This window comes from Ambystoma mexicanum, chromosome 12, assembly GCF_040938575.1.
Source record: "Ambystoma mexicanum isolate Mex_15411 chromosome 12, UKY_AmexF1_1, whole genome shotgun sequence".
In the NCBI taxonomy this organism is placed as follows: Eukaryota; Metazoa; Chordata; class Amphibia; order Caudata; family Ambystomatidae; genus Ambystoma; species Ambystoma mexicanum.
Genome location: NC_090936.1, coordinates 630,952,976 through 630,978,630, shown reverse-complemented (window position 1 = coordinate 630,978,630; position 25,655 = coordinate 630,952,976). Strand labels below are relative to the sequence as shown.

At 42.1% G+C, this 25,655-nt stretch overlaps 1 protein-coding gene across 5 annotated transcripts in view; it reads left to right on the top strand.

Moving 5' to 3' along the window:
- Window positions 1-25,655, top strand: part of CADPS2 (calcium dependent secretion activator 2) — a 2,822,196-nt gene that overhangs the window by 2,592,644 nt on the left and 203,897 nt on the right. For 4 of the 5 annotated variants that reach the window (XM_069629098.1, XM_069629097.1, XM_069629096.1 and 1 more), the window contains one exon: window positions 1,386-1,493. The exons of the other annotated variant lie outside the window; for it this stretch is intronic. In XM_069629098.1, the coding sequence (XP_069485199.1) occupies window positions 1,386-1,493 (108 nt within the window). The remainder of the gene's footprint in view (window positions 1-1,385; window positions 1,494-25,655) is intronic. 5 annotated transcript variants of the gene reach the window in all.

The following is a 25,655-nucleotide window of genomic DNA, read 5'->3' as shown; positions in this document are numbered from 1 at the left end:
TGGATGCATCTTGTTCTTCGAGGGCCCATAGCTCCCTGCATAGCCCTTGGACCCAGTCTATAAAGCTTGAGCAGAACATGGGATTGTTGCCAGTTCCATGCAGACCATGCCATGGCAGTTGGCAATGATGTCTTCTATACGTTTTCTGTCCCAACGTTCTAATGTTTCTCCTTTTGTTTCTCCTTTTTTTTTAAATCAAAACATTCTACCCTCATTGGATGTAATGTTCTCATAACAATAATGCCCCTCCCCCCTCAGGCCCTTACCAGGTAGCAACATCCCTTGGCCCTCGATTAAGGATATTGCTTTGCTTGGGCCTATTAATCTGGGGCCAAGTGGTGTTACCATCTGCTATCGATCCTCAGACTGAAATATTATTGCTTAATTCTTCACAGCTGCATGGAAAAACACTTGGTGCCCAAATGCACAGATTGTATGTTCAATGTGTGATTAAAACAATGTTGAAAAGAGCATATGTTTTGTAGTTGAGCTTACTTGATGTTTTTTCTGACAGTTTTGTTTGCCCATTTTTTATGATAAGACTCAAAGTAGTGCCTCCTGACTATTAGATTGTTTTAATTAAAGTATAAAATGATATATGAAAGCCTTATATACATAGAATATGTTCAACCATTTCGTACACATCAGTCAACTTGGAATATTTTCTTCCAAGAAAATGTTTCTGAATACAGTTCACAGCGTCAGTTACATACAGCCAGGATGTGCACCCATTCGTAATCACATAACACACATTTCCAAAATGTGAGGCTGGCTTTCATCCTTTTTTTAAAAATGTCCCCTAAGTGAGAAATATTTATTTTCAAAATTGATGACAATGGGTAAAGAGTGGAAAGATTGTCAACTCTCTATCACCTCAGAGCTCGGAGTAGTATGATTAATTAATTAATCGTCCAAAAACATCTGAAAATGTCAATTCTAATTACATTAAGCCAGCAAGAAAGTTTAAATAAGCATTATGCACCCCAGTAGATCATTTTGGTAAATAAACCTTTAGTGTATTATTGGGACGGCAAAACATTAATTGATGATTTCATTTGATTAATTATATTTTTGCAACACTTATTTATAAGAATGCACTTTGCGAACTTGTATCTCAATTCCAATTAAGTAACTCATTTAATGTGTGAGAATAAAATATAAAAATCTATTTGAAGAAAAAAACGGGTATGCAAAGTGAATAGAAAGTTAGAGGTAAATGTTTAGAAAACACCTAGCATTTTGGAAAGAATGTCAACCTAATTATGTGACCATGCTCTCAGACCTGGAGGCATTGGTTTAATACCTCAATAGAAACACACGTTTATTGGGCTTGTCAGCAGAGAAGAACTAAAAAGTAAATGTAATTTTGCATTTTCCTCCCACAGAAACCTGGGATGGATCTTGCTGATACCTACATCATGTTTGTTCGAGAAAACCAGGATATATTGCGTGATAAGGTCAATGAGGAAATGTACATAGAAAAGCTGTTTGATGTAAGTAAATGCATTTGCTGGGCGTGTTTGCACCTGCACATTAAGCTGTACTTTTTTGCACGAGGATTCCTGGTTCTTAATCATGTTGAATTCAACCTAGAATTGCTGCGGTTTGTGACTTATTGGTGTACACACGCAGAACAGATGCGATATTTATGTATTTTGTAGCACTAGAGAACATTTTTGGTTTTGACGCTTTTTGGTGGCATAAGCCACCAAATATCGCCAAAACAATTGCTACAAGAAGAAAGAAGGAGTCGTTGTGGTTGTCATGACAACTGGAAATACTGTGGCATACGATTCCCAACGCACGTGTTCATTCCTGTGGTACTACGCGGATGTAATCCAATAGTGGCTTGTTTAACATATTTTCGCCCAATCAGGAGTGCTATCACATGTCATTTGGGTTCCATGTAATAATGTCGCCACAAAAATCTCGCCATGCAAAAATATCGCCGAAAAATGCCCTTTTTTTGTGGCGACATTATTGCATGGAACCCCCAAATTTTATTTTTTTTTGTTTTTGCCCCTGTCCCCATATGTATGGTCACCTAAAGAATATCGCCACGACATTTTCCTGGTGATATTATTTACGGCGACCATATATATGGCGATATTATTACCTAATACCGTCATTTGTCTGTGTGACTTTCAATGCTGCCACAGAGTGATCTGTTTTTGAGAAGGAGGCTGGGCAGGCCTCCCTTCTCCGGGGCCTGCAACAATGGCGGATTCCGAGGACAGGTATTAAATATGAGGCCATGATGGCGGCAGAGCACCAAGCTATCAATGTGCGCTCTCATCCCGGGTTACCTCGTAACCCTGCCAAGCACAGATATTAAACATAGGGCATTGACATCTCTGTGGACGTGCTGAGAAATAATGCTGAATAATGGGCTTTGATGAAAGCTGCAACCTACGCTTCACAGCTTAATAGAAAACCGAACCAGACCGGCACATTGGCTGCGCTCCAACGAACCGGTCCTATCTATACTGCCTGAAGTGAATTCCATTTGTAACAGCCTGCGCCATTTAGTAGGCTGCTGACCTTACAGTAGAATTGAACGGCTAATCATTCAAATAACATGCCGGGAGTTGCAGTCCTAGACAACCTTTCAAGCGTTACACCATGTAATATCGTAACTACAATGCCCAGCCAGAGAAATACCATAGTTCCTACAGCGCACTCAGTGATTGGCTGACTCTTGCCAGTTTGATTCCTGATTGGCTAAATCCCCCCAGTGCAGCCTGGAGAATGAATTAGATTGTACAGTAGCTGCCACTGGTGGTAAGAGCCCAGAATCTGCAGTAGAGTGTATTATACTGTGTCAAAATGGCAACAGCCGTCCAGAACCCTCTGAAATCGTGAGTACCTGCAACCTGACACTACTAGGCAAACGCTACTTGTAGTGTAGGCTGAACTGTATACATTGTGCAGACAGCACAGTGCTAACTCCACACAGTGTACTGACTGACAGACATGATTTGCATTACATACAGCGACCTGCAAAAACGATGTACACTGCATGCATTGCACACATGACTGCTGGTTATGTCATTGCATGAATTTCAGATTGCAAATAATGCATGCCCTGCGTACGGCACACGCCAACTACTGGGACGAAATGCACATACTGCATTCATAGCCAGCTGCTTGATGCATACCCTACACCCACATAGGGCATTGCAAATACTACACAGATGCTGCAGGGTGCCCATTGAGCACTGCAAACACACCCACACATCACATGCAGTGACAGCTGCACACAAGAGATTTAAAATATCAACGCTACACACTGTGAATCCATTGCACCTCGAGCACTGTACGCAGATCAAGCACAGCAGGAAGTGCAGGCTGCAAGTACCGTAGCATACAGGGCATGGCTGGGGCAGACACACCAGTCAAGGCAATGGGGCTGCAATTCTCGCAGGCACTTGTGACTATTACATTTGCAGCCAGTGCACTGATCTGCTAATGACCTACTGTGAGACAGATAAGAGATAATACTTGATTTCACACTACACCATTTACAAACAAAATTACATTTTAATACAAAGTACTTGGATATCAAATAGTTACTTAAAATATGGAATATTCACCTACAGCCATACTTTTTTAAATAAAAAAGCCGAGTTAAAAGTTTCTTTCCAGACGCTTAAAAGAGGCAGTAATATACTCACAGTAGATCATTTACAAAATATCCATTGACACTAGACAAAACAAAATTCATTGCCCCTGGAACAGGTCTAATATTATTGTGGATAAAATGTCTTCTTAACCACTGTTGTCTTAAATCAAGTAGTCTTGTGCAAATGAGCAAATAATTCATTAAATCCTCTATAGCACCAATAGTGCAGGTACAGTACTTAGTATTAAATTTGCACGACATCAGGCCCTTTAATGGTAGAGCATTTAATCTCACCATAGCCAAAATACGTCTTTGGAAACGGAGAGCGAATCGGGCTCAACGAAAAGTTGTCATGATGGATACAACATGCAACAATTAGATATCCAAATGAGCGTACGTTTACCATACTAGTTATGGCTTGGTCAAATTCTACTTCCCTCACTTTAGTTTTCAGCTGTTGCTTAGTCATCTAACCCCTCCTCCACCCCCCATCAGTTGCTCAATATCAATGCTCCACTTAATAAAGAGCATTTCTTATGCCAGGGGTAAATATGAATAGCAGCTTTTGTTAACTCTTCCATCACATTCATAATGTTGGCATTCTCTGAAGGGCTTGAATTAAGCAATAAGCCCCAAGCCACAGGGGCATTACCGAGTCAGGTAATGCCCCGGGGCCCACAGTTGAAGGCCTGAGCGTAGCCTGTGCTTGGCCTGGAGCATTATTTCCTGTTCTGAAACGCCAAGTGTTTTGGAACAGAAACATATATTTTTTTTTGAATGGCCACCGCTTAAGGGAAAACAAAGTCTGTTTTCTCTTTCCATTGAAAAAAAATGGAAAAAGTAAACAAAAAAAATGGCCACAATGGAAAGGAGAGACGGGTAAGTGTAGTCCCTTCTTCCTTTCCACGATGGTCTGTCGTGTATCGGGAGCTGACGTGCTGGGGACAGAAGTGTTCGCAGCCAGTCTGCTCACAAAATGGACCAAAAAGAAGGTAAGTGGGGTTGGGAGGGCGGGGAGGGAATTGTTTGGATTGGAGGATTCAGGGAGAGGGAAAGCACCTCGATCCCTGGTGGGGGAAGATGGCAGCCTCGAGGCATGTGGTGGCTCGGAGCGGGGATTACCCCGTTCTGAGCCTCCTTATTGGCTGAGTGGCTACCACACCCCCCCTGCCAGGGACATGAAGGAATATAGTGGGGAGAGGAATTCCTGGTCGGGTAAAGCCCCGGTGAGGGCCAATCAGATTGATACCTTGTCTTTGTTCCACCTTCTAAGTATTCCATCCATACCCTGATAACTTGTTGAAGATAGTCTGAATCCTTTGTGTATTCTGTTCCTTGATTTTATAGTGTTATCACAATTCTTCCATTCATTTCTGTCTTGCATAAATTATATTTTAAATAATTTAATTAATCCCACCTAGAGCTGAACGCGGGGTGAAAAGGTTAACCTTGCAAATTAACCTTGGAGCGTACTGTGTCTTTCTTTAACAATCTAGCCACTAAATGTAGTTTAAGTGAAACTTATCCTTTCCTTTTTAAACCGATTTTCTCTTTTAACTGCTTTTATTTTTCAAATCGAATTTCCTTTCACCTTGAAAATCTCATCCAGGTCTTCAGCTACAGTCACTCTTTCACTTTCCTACTATCCCTCTGATGTACATCTATCTCACAGCCTAAAAACCGCATTCCGATTCTGTCTATTTCACCCGTTTTTCAAACCGTTTTTAACATTTACAGCCATGTAATTTAGCAAATGCCAATTCTGTACGTGTGATTCGGACAGCACTGTGTTGTCACTTCAAAGTTGATTTTTGAATTGTATGCACTTTGTTGGTACCTTGCTTTGCAGTTGCTAGTGTTAGTACATCCCTGATACTGTGATAACTCATATTTACCTCATTTATTCAACCGCACATTTAATTAATTTACCAATTCCGAGTGTCATTTACGCTATTGCAAAGGTTTTCCAAGACGATTTTGCCTCCCATTTCGTGGGGGAAGGTCGATTTAATTCCGTTTGCTGTCTAGTACCCCTGACTCCTTGCTGATCATTTCTATCCACTCAAATTCGATTAGTTGGGGTTTGAGGGAGCATTGCAGGGGAAAATCTTAACTCAGGTGCTATCTATCCGAACAGTAAAATTGCCCCTATTCATCTATGCTTTGGATATGTTCTAGTAGAAGGTCAATCAAGTGTATTTCATCAGTTTACATTGTAATTATCACCCCATTGGTGATTGCTGCCCAGTATTAAAAATGTGTGATTGTCTTTGAATTTCATGGTCCATTGTGACCCGGGGTATTTGTAAAAGGGGGTGTGAGACGGGTTGGGTGACAGCTCAATCTGAATTCTAGGAAATAAAGAAAAAAGTATTCTAATTGAGCGCTTCATCCTAGGCTAAGGGCAAGGGTCTGGTCCAGTGTGTGACGCCCGATTATAATCCTTAACAGCTCACAGGGCATTGAAGAATCGGTTGTCGTCGTTGGAGGGAGATCTTCCACACTTCTCCCCAGCGCACCTTAAGAACTTCGTCTCCAGGACCTCTTGTCAAGACAAGGTAGGTCCTCTGTTCATCACAGATCTTCAGTGCGGTGAATCCTTCATGGGATTCCCACAGGCAAGGGTTCCTCGGATTCAGGTTCTAGCAGGTCCGAGGCCTCTAAGTCTGCCGGCTCCCAAGTGAAGGGTCCCGGTGCTCTTCTTGGCATTCTGTGGGCAGGCCTGAGGCCGTCAAGACTACCGTCTCTCAAGCCAAATGGCTCTGGGTTCTTCCGAGCTGACCTCGGAAGGGCGATCAAGTTCATCTTCTTCTCCTTCAATCCCAAGGGGTAAAGGATTGCCGGTTTCTACCACCGAGAGTCAGTCCTCTGCATGATCCAGCATGACTACCAGAGCAGGTGCCGAGCGCGCAAAGCCTACTGGAGTTTGCTGCGAGGTCTTGAGTCAGGACATTTTGACTAACAGGGCTCAGTGCCTATCAGAGTGGTCTCAGATGTTGACGCTGCTGTTTTGGGTTCTGGACCCACGATGTGTCCTCCCATGCCTGAGCCTGCACGTGGCTCTGGTCCTTCAGAAGGCCCCAAAATGGTGGATAGCCATGTGGCAGAGACTGCTAAGCCAGCAGCCATTTTGGATTTGAACCAGGGTGCATTTGAATGGGCCTTGCAAGAAGGTCCCAGTCCCCTTCCCACTGGAAGTGGCAGCGGACTGTATGGTACAGGCATCTGATCTTCTCCTGGGTACATTTACCAAATGCTACACGCCTCAAGCGCCGCCACAGCGCTTTGACCAGGAGAGGCGGCCCAGTGCCTTGGAGGGCCGGGCTCCTAGGGATCCGGTGACTAGCGAGGATCGCTTCTTCAAGCACTTCCTCCTCCTCATGCGTTCCCTTCAGATGACAGGACCCCTGAAGGATATAGTAAAGGAGGTGATCCCACAGGTGGTGCCTCCCCGGCCTCCTCTTCTGGGTCCTCTGCCTATTCGGACAGTGCTACCGGGGCCAGTGCCGGTCCCTCCCCCGGCCTGGTCGTTCTGTCCCCTCCACTACCTCCTGTACCACCAACGCCTCCCTAAACAGCCATTGGACCGGTCTTTGGCTTTGGATCAAGGGGGAAGCCTGCAGGCACATGTGTCCCAGGGCTCGGACTCCCCTCAGTCTGTAAAAAAGGGGTGGGGAGATGATGAAACCGAGGACCATGAACCCTCTGCATCCATTAAGGCCTTTTATGACCACCTTCAGGGCCTGATTGAGTTCTTTAGGGTCCCTCTGCCCGAGGAATCCCCCAGGAGTTGGGAGTGCTAGCAGAGGTTTTGGGCAAGTGCACCATGATCTGGTCTGGCATCCCTCTCTTGAAGGAAGTCCTACAGGTGGGGAGAAAGGTCTGGTAGAAGCCCAGGGCCAATGTAACATGAACAAGAAGTTGGACAGCAGATTCAGGTTGACGGACGGGGAGCCAATGCTCCTGGCCTCCCATCGTGAGCCATGGTGGTTGCTGTCTCCCTCTATTCTAAACCATCTTCTTCGGCAACGTCCTCCTTGGGAGCCACCTCCATTTGTCTTTCCAAGTAGGACAAGGTCATTAAATGTTTGGGCAAACTCTGTTATGCCATATCAGGACTGCATGTGCGGCAAGCCAATGCAGACGCCCTTTTAGCCACGACTAACCAGAAGCTGTGGCGGGAGCTCAGGGAGTTTCTGCCTGAGCTCCCACTGGAGAGGCAAGCCTCCTTCAAGACTAGCCTGGCGGATGCCCCAGCCATTGTGCAGGACCTCATGGAGTCTTCGGTCCCCCACATCAACACAGCCAGCAGAGAGTTGAGCCACGGTGTCAAGCTGAGAAGGACAGCGTAGATGCATGCCAAAACTTTTTCATCAGATGTGCAAGATCCGCCTAGATCCTAGGTCTTCCCTTTGAGGGCATGGACCTCATTCATTCGTCAATTGATGACGACTTGACAAAGAAGAAAACCTCCACTCACACTGGCAATTCCTTGGGGATCCTGACAAAGCCAGGGCAGAAGTATTTTCCTCAGTCTTAGGGCAGGACCGAATTCGAAGCCAGTGCTTTTACTGCGGAGACCTGATGGCAGCGAGCAGCCTGAGGACTACAATCCCCAACAAGCCCTCTGCGTCACACACCCGTAATATCATCTGGCCGCGAGACAGGCTATAACTGGTCTGCGTCAGCACAAAGCGCTGACGCAAAGCCTGTTTTAGCCTGTTTCTGCCTGCTCTGCAGTCGGCAAGAATCGCTGCTGGTTAAAGCATATATCAGGTATTCCCCCTTTTAACTATATGTAAATTAAGTGTCACTTGGATTGACTCACAAGATGACTCATTTTGTATACAGTACCACTGAACTGAAAGCTCTTGACAATTCTTTGGGCAGTATTACTCTAAGGGAAATAAATGAAATTAGAAGTGCACAGATTTTAAACGCTTACTGCAACTTCCCCCAATTAAAAACACGATAATGAATGATTTTAAAGCAGCATTAGTGAACGCCAGATCTGCGGTGGCCCACACTACAGAAATCGCTCAACTTATTCATTCTCATGATCTAGATATAATATTAATTACAGAAACATGGTTCTCTGAGTCCTCCCCCAGTGTATTTCATGAGCTGGTTCCGGATGTTTACTTAATTAAACATATCAATAGGACACTGCGAAGAGGTGGACGAATTGCAATTATTCATAAGGCCACACTTGATATCTCACACTTAAACACCCTTGATTGGAGCGATGAATCTCAGGTGGGACTAATGACATTTAAAATGTCACCTAAATCTACTATCCACCTAGTATTAGCATATAGGCCCCCTGGACCATGCAAGCAATTTCTAGAAAACTTAGATGCCTTTCTTAGTGGTGAAGGGAGTAAGTATAAAGAGCTGCTCTTGGTGGGTGATTGGAATATATGGCTAAATGATCAAACAAAACCAGATTCTAAAGAACTCTGGGATCTGCTCAATGCTCATGACCTTCATCCTTTGAGAATTAATTCCTTGCATTTAAAGGGTCACTGTTTAGATGTGGTCATTAGACGTGGTGGATGCACGACTATGAAGGATGTTATGCCAGTATATTGGTCGGATCATTTTGTAAAATGTTTTGTATTGAATATGTCTAACCAGGCCAAACCTAACACCAAGACTAGACAGGCTTCCTATTATTGGAAAGCCAAAGACCTAAATAAAATTATTGGCATTGAAATCTCTGGGCCCCTTGACTCTATTGAACCCACAGTCCCATGTGAGGAATTTTTCACTATGGGATTCTCGGTTTTGAGCAGTATATGTAACAAAATAGCGCCGCAGAAGCCAGGAAGGTCTCTCAACCTTGGTTCTCAGCCAACCTACAAGAATTACGTAAGCTAGATGGTAGATCTAGCCAGACTTGGTTTAAAAAGCCTACTTCAGAAAATAAAATCAAAGCTAAAAATGCCCTGTTGGGATATAAAATGGCCATCTTTTCGGCTAAGAAAGATTTTCTGGGGAATAAAACTGCAGTCCGCTAGCAATCAATCAAGAGAATTGTTCTCTATCATATCCAGGTTTTGTAATCCAGACTGCAACAATCCAGTGCCTGACTTCACCGAAGCACGAGTTAATCTGTTCAACTCTTTCTTCATAGAAAAGATCGAACCAATAAGGATAGACATTGAACAGACAATATGTGCAAGCTCACCGATATGTATAATAAATCCTGCGGTATCCAAGCTTGATAGTCCACAAAATCAGACTTTATTTTCTGCTTTTGACTTTCACCCAGTTGCCGAAGAAGATATCTATCAACTTATTACGACTCTTAACCCACAATTGATTCTCTCGCTCCTTTCCCAGCCTATGTAGCCAAAAAATTGGCACATGAGCTAACTCCATTCATCACCACTTTTGTTAATATGTCTCTATTAATTGGGAATTTTCCGGAGAGCCTAAAGCTTTCCATTGTCTCACCCTTATTGAAAAAAACATCACTGGACATAGAGGTTCTGCAAAAATTCAGGACTGCCATAGCCAGCATAAATTCTTGAGAAGGTGGTTACTAATCAGCTCCAGGAGTTTGTTGAACATGAGCTACTATTAGACGAATTCCAATCAGGATTCCGACCAAAATACGGAACTGAGACCGCCCTCCTAGTAGTACAGGATGAACTACTGAAGGCCGCGGACCAAGGGGAGCTTACACTCCTGATAATGCTGGACTTGTCCGCGGCCTTTGATGCAGTAAATCATGAAATCCTCCTGGAACAACTACAGGAGGGAGGAAGAGTCTCTGACTCAGCATTGAAATGGTTCTGGTCTTTTCTGACTAATCGTCAGCAAAGTGTGAGACTGGGGGAGTTCCTGTCGGACCTCATTTGTTTAAACTGTGGAGTCCTGCAGGGATCCTCCCTGTCGCCATTGCTGTTTAATCTATGTATCCGACCTCTTCTGGAAATCTTAAAACATTATGGGTTGGATTTCCATTCATATGCTGATGATACCCAGATATTTGTACGAATCACCAACTTTCAGGAAGCATTTAGCAAACTGGGGCAAGATTTGACAGCAGTGAGCAGCTGGATGTCAAAGAACTACCTACAGCTTAATGCTGCCAGGAGCAAGCTCATATTATTTGAACGGAAGCACCTGGTGACAGCTGCCAAGAAATTGCCTGTTCCAACACTGCTGGGCAAAAGTTTGAAATTCGTATCAAAAATCAAAAATCTGGGATGTATGTGGCAAGAAGATCTTGGCAGTGAAACACAGGTGGGAGCTAAAGCAGTCCATTTTGTCCTGAGAATGCTACCTCAAGCACTTCCCTACATTCCTAAAGAGGTTCATGCCTCTGTGGTAGGGGCGTTAACCAGTGCCCATCTTGACTACTATAATAGTCAATTGTTGGGCATCCCTTCCAAACAACTCCAGTGACTCCAGAGAGCCCAGAATGTGGCTGTCAGATCAATATTTAAATTAAATAAATCCACTCATGTATCTCCATACCGTCGAGAGCTACATTGGCTTTCAATTGCTGTCCGCATTAAATTCAAGACAGCCTGCATTATTTTTAAATGCATAAATGCTATTGCCCCTCTGTACCTAAGAGAGCTAATTCAGCCATATTACGCAATGAGACAACTATGCTCTAGTGACAGTCCCCTCCTGATCATTCCTAATTCAGTTTATACATCTCAAGGTGACAGAAGATTCTCTGTTTTTGGTCCAGGTTGTGGAATTCTCTACCTTTGCAACTTAGGACCATGAGTTCTCTCTTGCAATTCCGCAGAGCACGGTTAAGTTTGTCATGTGCGCATTACAAATTCAAAAAATCTAATCAATCAGTCACCCAGTGACAACAGGAAGAAGCAGCAGAGGACTTCACACAGGTTTGTCTGCTCCCCCTCCTCTGCTTGCGCCTCTTACGTCAAGAAACAGTGATGACAAGGTCAGGGTATATAGCATACCTGCATGTCCCCATCTAGTCATCGGACTTGAGGTAACACCAAATGATGTTAGTGATCACTCACTGCTTGCTTTGTCCCTGGTTGGACCTGATGTAGCCGACCTCGTGGCACGAGTGGGGTTAAGATTAATGGAGCAGGAAATCACATTTGCTGGTCTGCTAGAAAAATTTGTGAGGCTAATTCCCTGCCCACTCAGGTCATCACTTGCGATAAACTCTTTCTAAGCTATCTTACTGTAAATGAAATTGAAGGACTATTAAAAGGTCTTGCAAGGGAAATGGGTACTGGTGAAATCCCAATATGTGACCTCAGAAAAACATGTGAATAGATTTGATATCACGATAAGGGATGCTGAGAGAGTAATGAGACAGAGATTAGGAATGATAAATAAGGGTGGGGAATTCTAGCCAATGAGTTGGCCCTCATGATTAGAAAAACTAAGGCGGTGAATAGAGGTTGGTTGAAGCGGTGAAGAGACTCTATCAAAAATTGCCAATGGCAGAATATGATCAGTGCCCTTAGAAGTAAGGATACGAGGTAGGTTTGGTTGGATTCTAGCCTCGCGACAAGGAAATGAGACATAAGAAAATTATAAACCCTATAAAAGAGGAAGCATGGTTAACTTACTTAAGAGATAGTGTACTGAGGTGGAAAGCTACTTTGGTGGATGGTCATTGATTATGTCCATTAAGGACATAGAGGTAACTATCTCTAAACTTAAAAATTCTAGGGCACTTGGACCTAATGGGCTTGCGAGTGCAGTACTAAAACACAGTCCTACCGGGTGGGCTGAAATCCTGAAAATTCAATTCGATAAAGTTTGATATTCAATGGTGGTACCTTAATCATAGCAATAATCTATTATGATCCCAATTCATAAAAAAAGGGATAGGTTAATACCAGAAAATTATTGATTGATTTCTCTCTTTGATACACCGGGAACATTGTTGGTACTTTCATTCTGAGGGTCTTACAAAAATTGGTAGACAAGAACTGCATTCTTCAATTCACACAGACCGGGATTTCATCCAGGGAGTGCCACAAACCACAACATCAGAGCGCTAGATAGATTCATTTGTTCAGTTGGCTATCAAGGAAAGCATGCGCTTTATATTGTCTTTGTGGACCTCCGGGCAGCTTTCGATTATGTTAACCGAGATGAATTATGGTCTAAGATGGAAAGGATGAGTTGTCCAGAATGGATAATCTGTATTCTTAAAGGTCCCCATACGAATACTGGTGAGCAGGTCAGGCTTTGTCGACACTGGCACTTTGTCTGCAAGAGTAACTATAAACAGGGGGGTTAAAGAGGGCTGCGGATTGGCCCTCTTATTGTTTAATCTAGACTTAGTACATCCTCCAAAATGTTTCTCTGCAGGAACAGGATAGTACCCTAAAATGGGAGAAGTGGCCGTACTGTGCAAGTTATATGCGGATGACCTGGTGATACTTAATCATACATTTGGTGGTGTCAAGGCTATGTTCGAGGAACTTGTTGTACCTGCTGAAATTAATGACTTTACGATAAATATGGACAAAACTAAAATAATGATTTTAGCCTCTAAAAAGGTTGGCCGCCCCACTCTTTAGACACGTTTGGATATACTGGATTATGTGGAAAAGTACACTTATTTTGGTTTGGATGTGAGCGCCTCTACGAACTATGTCCACATAAAAGAGGCAAAAACCAGGAACGCATGACAACTGACTTTTATGATTGAAAGATTTGCAAACGCTACGGCCGGATATTCTTTGGAGGGTATCTGCCCTTCGATTTATATACAGAATGGATGCAATTGCTAATTATGAATTAGATTGGCTTGATAGGCTACAGGGCTATTTATGGAAAAGAATTTTCAAATTGGTATCATCCACCCAGAAACAATATTTACGATTGGAACTAAGTCTGGAGTCATCAAAAGGCCAATTAATAACGAGGAGAAGGGGAGCTGTTCATGAAAGCCAAAACAAATCCCAAATGCCAGCTGTTGGCTGCGGCTGGTAGGGAAATTTTCTTTCTTACAAGTAGGGTGGTGAGTGAGTTTGTGGCATTAAATGAGTTTATTTACTAACATTGGTTGGTCTGATGATTTTGAACTTGATAAGGATTATGCTACCTTAAGGGCCTCATTCAGGAAGAAGATAGGTATAGGTTTCAATAATGTTTATAATGGATGCTGTATATGTTTGAAATGACGTTTAAATGAAACAAAGCTGAGAAATATATAATGCGCACAGTTATTACCTTTTAATATTGTAACATAGTTGTTTACTGATGTATAATGTATTTTGTAAAGGTTCTTATAGAGCCATAGACAAATAAATAAATAAATAAATAAAGCTGCACTACTATATTTGTTCGAATGTACCTTGCGCTCAGTACATGGAATGGCGGAACAATAACTAATAATTGTTTTCCACCAGGAGTTGCATTGGCTTGAAAGTCAAGGATAAATATTTTTCAACAGCCACTCAATGTAATGAAAGTGTTGATAATGTATACCTCTATATCGTTTAAACGAAAATGAGTGGCATGGGACTGGAAACTGAAGCTTTTGTCAGTACTGTGATCTTTACTTGGGTAGAAGGTAATGGTTTAATTTTGGAGTGACAACTGATTGGTAGGAATGGTGTAAATGCAGTGGGAGGTTGTGACAATTTTAACCTATGCCCAGGGTAACCAGCAAAACAACCATTACAGCAGTTTCAAACATATTTAATAGAGATGAAACATCTGACACGTGTTTCGACCACAAGGTCTTCTTCCAGGCTGGTATCCACACACCAAGTGACACAATAATATAATGTACATCACACATACATGAAATGAAAGGAACAATGTGGTTAAATGCACCATAAACACAAATCGGGGCATGAGATCGAAGGAAGAAAAGCATGGTGGACCAATCAGTGTGTTGCAATGAAAACGAGTTAACCATACATAAATTAAAGTAAGCATGATCGCAAAAGATACCAGTATAGCATGTAACAATCCATGGCGGGGAGACAGAAAAAAAGAAAGAACCACATAGACACATAATGAGAAAACCCATTAACACATAATGAGATAGCATATAGTCAACCATACATTATATAACTACCATTAAAAATAAGACTTCACCATTGAAAACCACATGTAGGTGATAAACACATATTGTTCTACCCAAATGGGTGACACCAGAGCCAAGTGCACCATAAAACATGCTTATTCATGCAGTGCATAACCCTTATCTGTGCTAGTGCACCTAATTATATTGGAAAGGATACGCCTAAATAAGACAAATGGAGGCCACAGTGACCTAATATTTGTGGTTTAGGAAAACTAGGTGACCAATTCACCATAGTCTGCCTACCTTTACTGAGTTTCGGACTGCCACTTTTGGGAGCTTAATTAAACTGTAAATCGAAACGCAGTAGCATTCGCTTAATTTAATGCCACCAACACCATCTTTTCATTTTGCTGTGACTGCCACCACAGACACCCAACAGAACTAAACATACCTGGTTTAAATGCAATAATTATGACACAAGTGCAGGAGCCCAACCCCTGTCCGTTACAGATAAGGAAGGAGTCAAGAATAGAAGGGAGAAACGTGTTGCAGTTTGCCTTCACTTGTAAAAATAAAAACTTGGTAAACCCATTCCTTATTGCATACAAAACTCACCTCTCATTACTGAAAGCTCGCCAAACAACAACTCTCTCGGGTGTCTGCCTTCAAACTACATTTCTTGAAGCATCTGCTAGAAAAGCCGGAAGCAATGTGTTTGATCCCACATGTCCGCCATCTTGGAATGGGTTGACCTAAGTCAGTGTAATAGGTCAGACCACTGTCTCGGCATGAATATTCCCCAGAAATCATTGGGAGAAACAGGAAATGTTTTATTTCTGAACCCTTTGCATATATAAATCCAGAAAGTAATCCAATCGGGCCCATTGGTCATGCTGCATTAATGTGCCTGGAAATCTAAGTGGCAGACTGCTGCCTTGGCTCCCACGTGTAATTATAGGAGATACGAAATATGGTATTTCAAAAAACATTATATCTAGAAATTCCTAAGCTAACACAATTGAACATGATAAACAGAATGTATAAATATGCATGGACATCTTAGTATAATCCTAGATGCAAAAGATGTGTTATATATATCCAATAGATTGTGCAGTTTTACACAGAATACAGAGCAGACAAGTATACGTGGAAGTCTGAATGTCGTTCTTGAATACCCATGATATGACTGTTGCTCATTGACAAATTCAGTTGCGCACATGGATGATTGTCCTATTCAATAATGGAAAGCCAAAACACCAATGGATAAGCATCAATTAGACAGTTCTGCAATTTCTAAGTATATCAAATACATTGTATGTTTACAGAAATACAGAGAACTCATGGACTGTGTTAAGACCACGGTGTACAGTCCTATATTTACAGATGAGGCGACATTCTAATTGCCTCAACATAAGTTCTCGATTCCCACCTCTGGGTGGTAAAGATACTTGTGTCATTCCTACAAACCTCAGATCTTTTGTATTATCCATTTGATGGTACCGTTGCCAATGCATAACCAATGGGTATTTAGTATCTTGACTGGAGAAAGTACTAATGTGTTCACAAATCCTGACTTTTAAAGCACGGAATGTGAGCCGCAAATAGAAATGTTGCAATGCATTACACTTTTTGAATTACAATTAATAAATGTGTCTACTTTCTGAGTACCAATATTTCCAAAATTGATCTCATTGGTTTCAAAGGCAAATGGACACATTGAGCAACCTCCACATTTATGGACGCCTCCTTTGTGCATTTTCTGCAACCAATCCCCAGTCTGGGGAGTGTCTCATGTGTGAGGGATATAGTAAATTCCTCAATGTGCGATCCTTGCTGTATTTGATATGTGGTTTGATGTCAAGGTGCTCCACCAAATCTTTATCGTTTCTAAAAATATGCCAATTTGTTTGTAAAATACGAAGCAAAGTCTGGCTGTCGGAATTGTACCTGGTAATGAACCAAAGTGTTTTGGGAACCATAGCATGATCTTTTGACTTAGGTGTCAACAATGATACTCTCTCCAACGGATTCACTTCATGTTGGGCTGCATCAAGTACTGCAGGTGAATAACCTCTGGACAGAAATCTTTTTGTAATGTTTTCACATTCCATCCCATTATCAACATTCCCGACTACAATTTCATTTGGCCCTTATATATTTACCTTTTGGTATATTTACAATTACGTTTTTCCTGTGGCAGCTCGTAGCATGTAACACTGAATTTACTGTTTTTTCTGAAGATGTGGGTCATGGATTCGGTCGGAGTAATTGTTATTCTTAAGTCCAGAAAGTCTGTGCTAGACGTACTGGATATGTAAGTGAAGGGCACACCCAATTATTTGAATTAAAATATGTAACCAGCACGGAAGAAGAACTTGTGGTCGAAACACGTGTTTGCTGTTTCATCTCTATTAAATATGTTATTTATTTACCTTATACCAACAGTTCATTTGCAGTGTGGTTGTGAAACTGCTGTAATTCTCTATATCGTTTGCCCTATTTTACATACACCACACCATGTGGTGTTCTTCCATTGCAATACATCCTTGATGCCCCTTCATCCTACAATTACTTAGAATAATATGTCATACCTGTGTTACCATGTTTCACCATCATTTCACTCTTTGCTATTTTCCCTTCCCTGGCACGCAACCCTTTGAATTGCCCACATTGCCCTTTGAGTAATTGCTTGTAAATATCCCCCTTAAATTGCCCTGGTTCACATGGACATGCCAGATCCCATTTATTTGCCATTAATGTTATGCAAGGCACGAGAAGAAATTGTGGATGGGCAATTGATGGTAATTGTGGCTTTGGGGACTGCTCTTGGACATTGCAGTTTAAGACGCTGAGTGGTCTTGACCTTTAATTTGCAGACATATTGCACTCTTTTGTAAGGTTTTCTGCATATTTCAATTCATCGAAGCAGAGGTAACTGTGTGGGGTGTCATCCATGGATATGTTGATGGAGAGGGAGTAAGTCTGACCAATAATACGTATTTGTGTTGTGCACAAAGCATATCTTTCCTTCAAACGACTTACATTTTTCAGAAAGGGGTGAAAAGGGTGGCATCTCAAATGCAAGCATTCTCAAACCTTTCACAGGAAAAGCTTTAAGGTGACACTATTGTCTATTATGTGCATAAAATATGACCAGTAACGGTGCTTTTATAATAATATGTAATACCTGACTGTTACGTCCTTCAGCGCGTGTTATTGACCTGTGCACAAAAGTGAGTACCACAATATACCATCATTCTATTATTCATGGTTATTACTGTGGTTGCTACCAACATATTTATTTGTAATGAACTCCCAAAAGTTCAAGAATCTCAGCTGAAAATTGGAGCAGCAGACATACAGAATGAAAGCAAAGAAAAGGTATTTTAAGATATGGAGTCTAACTTAGGCAAGTAGGAATCATGCTGAGTGGCTGCAGATTGTAAAAGGTTTATGTGCCACAGTGTTAGCCAAAATTGAAATGTAGGGCGAAAGAATATGTCATTTAACTGCATAATTTGCGAAAGTGCACTATGAACATGCACCGGTGGCCTTTGATCATTGTCATCTTACTGTGGAGGCCCACATGTAGAGGGCACCCAGGCTCGCCTGCATCAATGCAGAAATCAAGATGATTGCTGTAATAAATAGATCTACACAGAAGCTAGTACGCATTTCAAAACTGAACTCATTCTAGACATGTTGGAATTTAATTGATGTAATGTTTTTTTTTTTTTATTGTTGTTCATTGCACATCTGGCTCTGGGTGCAACAGTCTTCCCAACCTGGTGCAGAATCGCCCCTTTGCCCCCCCTCCCGGTACGCCCCGTGCCATCTGTATATATTAACCCACCGCTTTGCATCCGTCTATATCTATGCATCTGTATTTCATGCTGTAACCATCTCTATATGTCAAATTTGATTACTGAAATGAGTTTGTGCATTTTAAATCCACACTGAAGGTGTGTGGCGGATAGTTTAGCTAACAGTAATATATATTTATCAGGCGTTGGGATCTAGGTGCATCGAGTAATGTTGTAATAGGTTACATAGTCCCAACGGGGAAATTATTTAACCAATGGACAGAACTTCCAAAGTTGCCGTATTGGAATCAAGGTGGGAAAGCCTGTTTTTATGATGTGTATTTGAATTATGTTTTTTGAGAAAAAAAGTGGCCCACTGTGACCAAAGAAACTGTCTGACACTATAATTTTGCATTTTGTTTTGGGCTTTGCCCTATTGCCATATAGCCCAGTGCATGCCTTTGTGCAACTCACCTAGGTGCATCTGTGAAAGCATTCGTAAATGTTGTGGGACCAGGCATCTTGATACTGTTAATGGAAGTAAATATTTGGCTATGTCGAATACTTCAAATATGTCATTCCGTTTCACTGCACAGATTAGCATTGAAAACAGTTAATACTATTGTTCATTTTTCTGGCATGTGTTCCCTAAAACAAAACCAACCAGCGGCTCCCTGTGAACACAGACTAAGGGTCTCATGGTTATTTGTCCTTGAATAAACCATACTACCAATTTGAAGGACACAATGGGCCTCAGAACCAGTTGGGTGGTATTCCGGAAGTAAATCTGTTACACAAATAGCATTACCGCAACTTGGTCGAGCACTATTAGTGCCAGATCACAAGCTGCATCAAGGCTGTAAATCCCAATTTTTTCTGGAATCCGTAGGATTCTATGGGGGCATTTTCAGAGCTATTGCTGTGGCACTAAAAGAGCTGGAAATGGGCGGAAAGTGGCCAGATTTACACCCAGCTCAAAGCTGGAGATAAATCTCAAACTTTCCACCCAACTCATAGTTGGGCGGAGCGGTAATGCAGTGGTAATAGTGTTACTGCTGCACTTGTATCCCTCCCTTTTCATGAGGCCCAATGTATCGAATATTCACAAAGAATTGATAAGATTCACTATATTGAAAGCAAAAATAGGAAAGTTGAGTTTCTATTACTGACATTTGTCTTTTGAAGCAGTTGGTCATCCGTCACATAGAGAGAATGCAAACTCAAAACATTTGATGTGATGGATGAATGTTCAATTTGACACAAAGAATAGACATTGTACATATTAATTGTAACGTAAATTGATAGTTAACAAATTCATGTACTCTGTATATTGTATTGTATATTGTAAGTATATTTTTGCATTCTCGATTTTTCATAGTAGTATTCTACTGACGTGCACCCGTCCTGGGTTCAATCTTTTTCTACCGTAATTGGACAATAATCATCAACAATGCATCTGTGATAACCATTATCTGAGAGGATAGCCATAAAACACTCTGTCCGTTCGTGGTTGTAGTCATAAGGAGCAGCATGGCAGCCCATAGGGTCTGAAAACATGTGGATGTGAAAGTGTTGCATTTGAAAGTGAAACCACTACTTTCTTCTCACTAACAGAATGCCATATGCATCGATAAAACTTTGATGATGGAACGTAAGAACTTTCTCTGAAGAATGCAAAGACTGGGATTAATCAATCGATGAACGGAAGCAGCATTATAAGATCAGCTTTCACAGTTATACAAAAAATGCGAACCATGCAATCTTTTCGAGCTGTACCCTCTATTGGCAAAAGTTATAAAAGTTTTCATGGACATAATCTCCCCTTTTGAGCGTCATGTCAAAAATAAAAGTATTTGTTACTTTCCCGACTAATGCTGTTTTCTTCTAAATATCCTAATCCTTTAATCCTTTTTGTGAAAATAAGCAAAACCTTCGCTTTTTGTGTGGATGTGTGTGTTTATGTTCCTGGTTCTGTGTTAGGTAACATTATGACGTGGGTGATGACAGGGTACGTTTGGCTATTCTGCCCACGAACAACATTAAAATAGGTGTAGCATGCAGGGACGTCATTTAGGGGTCAACAGGGGTCGCACCTGCAACCCCTGAGGTCTCCCTGGCTACCCCTGTCGTCTTCCTTGCTACCTCTATAAAAAAAATGTAAACAAAGAAAACACTTTTTTTATTTTATTTTTTTATTGATGCTGCTGAGCTGTGGCCAGCAGCATGTGGCTCTTTGTTTCTGGAGTGGCTGGTTTTCTAATAGCTATGGCCAGTAAAATAGCTCAGTGGGTTGAGCGGCTCACTGCTGCAATGTATGTGTGATCTGCAGGTTGCAGGTTCGACTCCTGGCAAGGTCAACTCAGCCTTTCATCCTGCTGAGGTTGATAAATGAGTACCACCACAGGGGGGATTTTGTATGTATATTTGTACTATATGAAGCGCTTAAGCATAAGTGCGATATAATAAAACATAATTATCATTTGGCCTTGGACGTCTGCTTTCATTCACAGTAATTTGGTAATATGGGCCTATACGCACTGATATTAACGATACATATGGTGATCCATTCTTGTATAAAATGGATATTACTTTACAGTGATATCGTAACCATATTTTTCGTAGTGTACTTAGAAACAATGCTATGTGATAGCACTTCCTATTCCAGGGGTGAAAGGTTGTGTTCCATTGCTTCCTGTGATGTCACTTCATGGTGGGGTTAAAATAACATGTCTTCCTGTGATGTTATTGGAGGTCAAGGGTCGTGTGATGTCACGACGACTACCCATGGCATTTTGATGAACTGACATCCCGGGTAGCGTATCCTTCTGACTAGTGATGTCAGCTTTAGGGGCCGGTAATCTGAATTAATGCCGCGAGGGCACTTGAATTTAGGGTGATGGATCCACAGATAAGATTAGAACAAGATGGAGGTACCCAACTCATCATTTTCACATGGGTAAAAGTGAGAAAAACTATTGTAAGATATATTGAAATCATTTTTAAGATCGATCAGTGTATGCTCAAAAATACATGCCTGATCGATGGGGACAAAAACATTTCTTTGTGAACTACCCCTTTAACACACAGTCTATCATCCTAGCTCTGGGGTCCTTATTAGCTTCCTCTGGTGCCATTAATGACCCTTAACTAGGCTTTGTAGAATTTAATCCACATGTATGTTTTGTGGCATTGTTTTCTCCTTCTGCACTGCATACTGCATTCTGAAAGGAAAGAATAAAATACTCCAATTTTTTCTTACTGTATCTTGTAAAGCATTTTTGTTGTAAAATAAAGTACATGGATAATAGTACTACAAACATGATGGTAGTTTAAATACTTACGGACTGTGAGCATCAGGTTGGACCAAGGTTTTTCTGTGATCGTTTTTTCTGGTATGATTCTGTCCTGTGCTAAGGATCTTTTTTACCTGTTTGCTCCAGAAACTTTGATTGATTTTGTATAAAGAATGTATTCACAGATTAATTACAATTACCCTATATTTTGTTAGTAGCCACCTTTACACTTTCCTCCATTGTTTTCTCATTACCCATCAGTGGGTAAAGCTTGGTCAAGAACCTGTGGATGGCTGTTTTAGCCAGCTCTTCCCACTCTTTGAGGATTGCTTGCTTAATTTCTGTGAGCAAAGAAAGTGAAGTTCTTAGGGTGAGTTTAAACTGATTGGTAGGGGCCCTGTGGTTCCGGGTGCAGCTACTGAAGTCTCTGAATCTGGGAACCCCATATAAAAGGCCACCTGGATCAGGACACTGGCAACAGATTCCTTGTCGCCCCTTTTGAGGAAAGGGAACCCAGGAGAAAGAGGATTCTGAAGAGGCAGAGGAGGAAGGGGAGATCTCTCTATGTCTGCCCCTGCTTCTAATGCCTTCCTCCTTAAGAGCGCTCTTGGAGAATTTCAGTAGTCTCTCCTCTGAAAACCTCTCCTGTCTATTGTTTTTATGGGATCTAGCAGGAGGAATGAGACCCATGCTCCACATGGTGCCTCTTCTCAGTATGCTTCCCTGTTTTCAAAATGCCAAAGTGGCAGCTCAAAATACAGTAGATAGACTAGGGAAATCCGGGTTGCTATGTTTTTAAATCTAAACATGCTAACTCTACCTCTTCCCGGATGGGGCAACTATTATAGAACAAAGTAGGTGTAAAGTAATCACAGCCTGTACTAGTGTGCAGTGTAAGTGGACCACAGTTAGTGAATCAAACAGATTTGCTTTTTATTAATACAATCAACATATTTCAATAAAAACATTAAAAAAACTATTTTATGGAGTATAGCGATAAAACAATAATCGTCAATATCCGAAAACAGTGACTATATCCTAGCAGAAATCTAACACACTTCTAAGTAGTGGTAGAGATGATACTTAAGACATATACAGTTTATGTTCTTAACTGACATGATCTTGTCTCAGTGCTGTTAGTATTGGAACACTTGTATTTGTCTAAGCTGTGTTTGCCTAAGCATTTCTTTCAACATGTTTCAGTTCTATTCCATGTAATGGTGAACATTTGTCATGAGGCGACAATCTTGTAGGTCACTCTTCGGTAAATGACCGCAATAAAATTGCTCTTAAAAAAGACTGATGTCTTGTTGGTCCTCTTTTGTACGGTAATTAGTAGCTGTTGTCACATTACTGGCTCGATTGGCTGGTGGGAATAGAGGTCTGTAGGTATTGGTCTCTTAAATAGACCCTATACAGAATACACTCTGTGTTATTTGGTAGCAGGGCTTGTAGCCGTGTAGGTTCTTCAGTAGCTAGGTACTTCTCTCTTGAAACTTGTATTTAGCTTTGTTTTGTAGATGGGGTAATTAGGACCCTCAGTCTTTAGTTGTGTGTTATTTCAGTTTAGTTAGATGAAAGCCTTTGATTGCTCAGTCTTTCTGGAGCTAGTTTGTTAGTAACGCCTCTGTCGTTCTGGAGCGAGTTTGTTTGTTAGTAATGGCTCCATTACTAACAAACGAACTCGCTCCAGAACGACTGAGTAATCGAAGGCTTTCCTCTAACTAAACTGAAATCCCCCTAACGTTTACCTGTGCCGGGCGCTCCACCAAAGCACCAATCTGTGGTTTTGTTGTCATCACAGTCCTCCCAGTACCAAGGGAGTTGCTTCTCAACCGGCACTCAGTGCTTGCCATCGGGGCCGGGAGCCTCCGAGCTTTGCGCCTACTCAACTGGAGAACTCTTGCTCAGCAGCAACTCTGGTAGCAATTGCCACGGGCAAGGGGCTTCTTGCCCAGCAAAAGAAACCTGGCCAGCAGCCTCGAAGAAAGTGCCCCTCATGGCTCAGCTCATAAGGAGGAGTGGCAGAGAGCCACTGCAAAGGTCCCTGCCAGAGGCAACATTTCAGACTGCAGGTGATCAGGTCAGGAGGGCCAATATACCCTGAAGTGAGGAGGCCGGACTGATACGGAGGAAACTAATAAGTGAAAAGGTTTTCCTGAAGGGAGGTAAGGTATCTCACAGGTAAGTACGGGACAAGGAAGAGGGACATGGAGGTAATGTGCTCCCAAGGCCTATCTGGCATTTGAGAGGGTCTGTGAAATCAGGGTCACACTGACGTGTTATGTGACGTGTTGTGTGGAGAGAAAGGGGATGAGCCGTCAAGTGCGCCGAAGGTTTTTTCTTTAAGGTAGTCACGTATTCAGGGGTACAGAGCAGTGTCTGCGCAAAGGATGCGGACATCCTTTCATGCAATAATGATGGTAACGAGAAGGACGACTAGGGGTTAATAGCCACCATTACTGTGGCCCCTGGAAGTGAGAGGACTCCACCATCAAGTGCTCTGGTGCCCTTGTGGGACTATTATACATTTCTGATGCCTTGCTATTCATTCCTGTACGTTTTTTCTTTCTTTCTTGGAAGCATTGCTAGCCGAGATACTTTATAGGACAGTTAAAGCGTATTTTTAAATAATCAACGTGTAAAGCAAGATACCTCACGTTGAGATAGAAATAGGCTACAGGGACAGCAGAGAAATAGATGGTAACTTAGTTAGAATCTAGAGTTGTCTTGGCTCAGACACGGATTTTGTGTTACAAAAAAGAAGTACATTTCCATTCGAATCCACGGTTTTCTTAAAAAGAATAAAATGTGCAATTGATTTTCTCAGTGTGAAATCTGTCACGGAGGCTCTTTGAAGCGCTGCCTATGCCCCGGTGAATGGTTATTGCTTTTTAGCGTCATGTCTCTGAAACAGTTTGGGACTGTTGAGAAATTCTGCTGTACTCTCGGGTTACTGCTGTCAAGTGCATTTTAGTTACACTGCTAATCCTTGTTTTGAATGCTAAGTAATTATTTGTAAGTGTAAGATTGTACAAAAGAGGCTCATTTTGTTCCACTTCACGTGCCAGGACACCTGGCAGGTTGGGGCTGGGCAATGGCTGGTCAAAGGCTGTGCAGTGCCTCCCAGGTTGAGTGTGAATTGGATGTGAGTTGATACCGGATATGAGCGTAGATAATTGCCCGGAGGAAACTAGGCAAGAAAATGTATTTCAGCTTGTTGATCTCGTCGCTCCTTTGATAGCGGCGCATAATCTCCGGCGAGCATGTAAGCTGCCTTGTCAGAGTCGTGAAATGTGATCACAAAACACAATTGTCGTTTGGCTGGAAGCCAGCGATACACATCTTTGCACGACACACCTGGGCATATGCGCCAGGCCTGGTGACGTAGTGCCAGTTAATTAACAACGCAGGCTTAAACAGGCACCTCATCTGGCAGTGTAGTTAGTGGCCTGTTGATGCTCAGCAGGGTTTGGTCGCGCTTCTTATTTTTCCATCCTAATGGTCTGCTGCCCACCTAATTTTGCCTCATTGTCAGCCACTACTTACCACAGCTTGAGGCCCTCCCAGGAGGCTAAATTATTATCAAAGGATTAAGGAGATGTAGCCTCGCAGCGCTGACATTTCTGATTACACGTCTATGCCAGAGCCCTAATTAGCTGTGACTAATCAAGAAAAATGTCCCCGCCATAGAAAACCGTTTAAAAGAGCTGAGAAGGAGAAAGGCAATTCAAAAGCTGAGCAGTTTTTAAATCGGCTGATGCTCTTTAGATTTCCAGCCGAGCCTTAACGTACCTTTAATTATAGCCGCGGAAGAAGGGAAAACTTCACATAGGAAGTGATCTGAGCTGCTGACCTGAAATCGACTTAAGGGAGAGATGTGTGTGCGCACCGCTTCTTCTGTACTCTGGCTCCCTAGATCGCGTTCTATTTCCCAA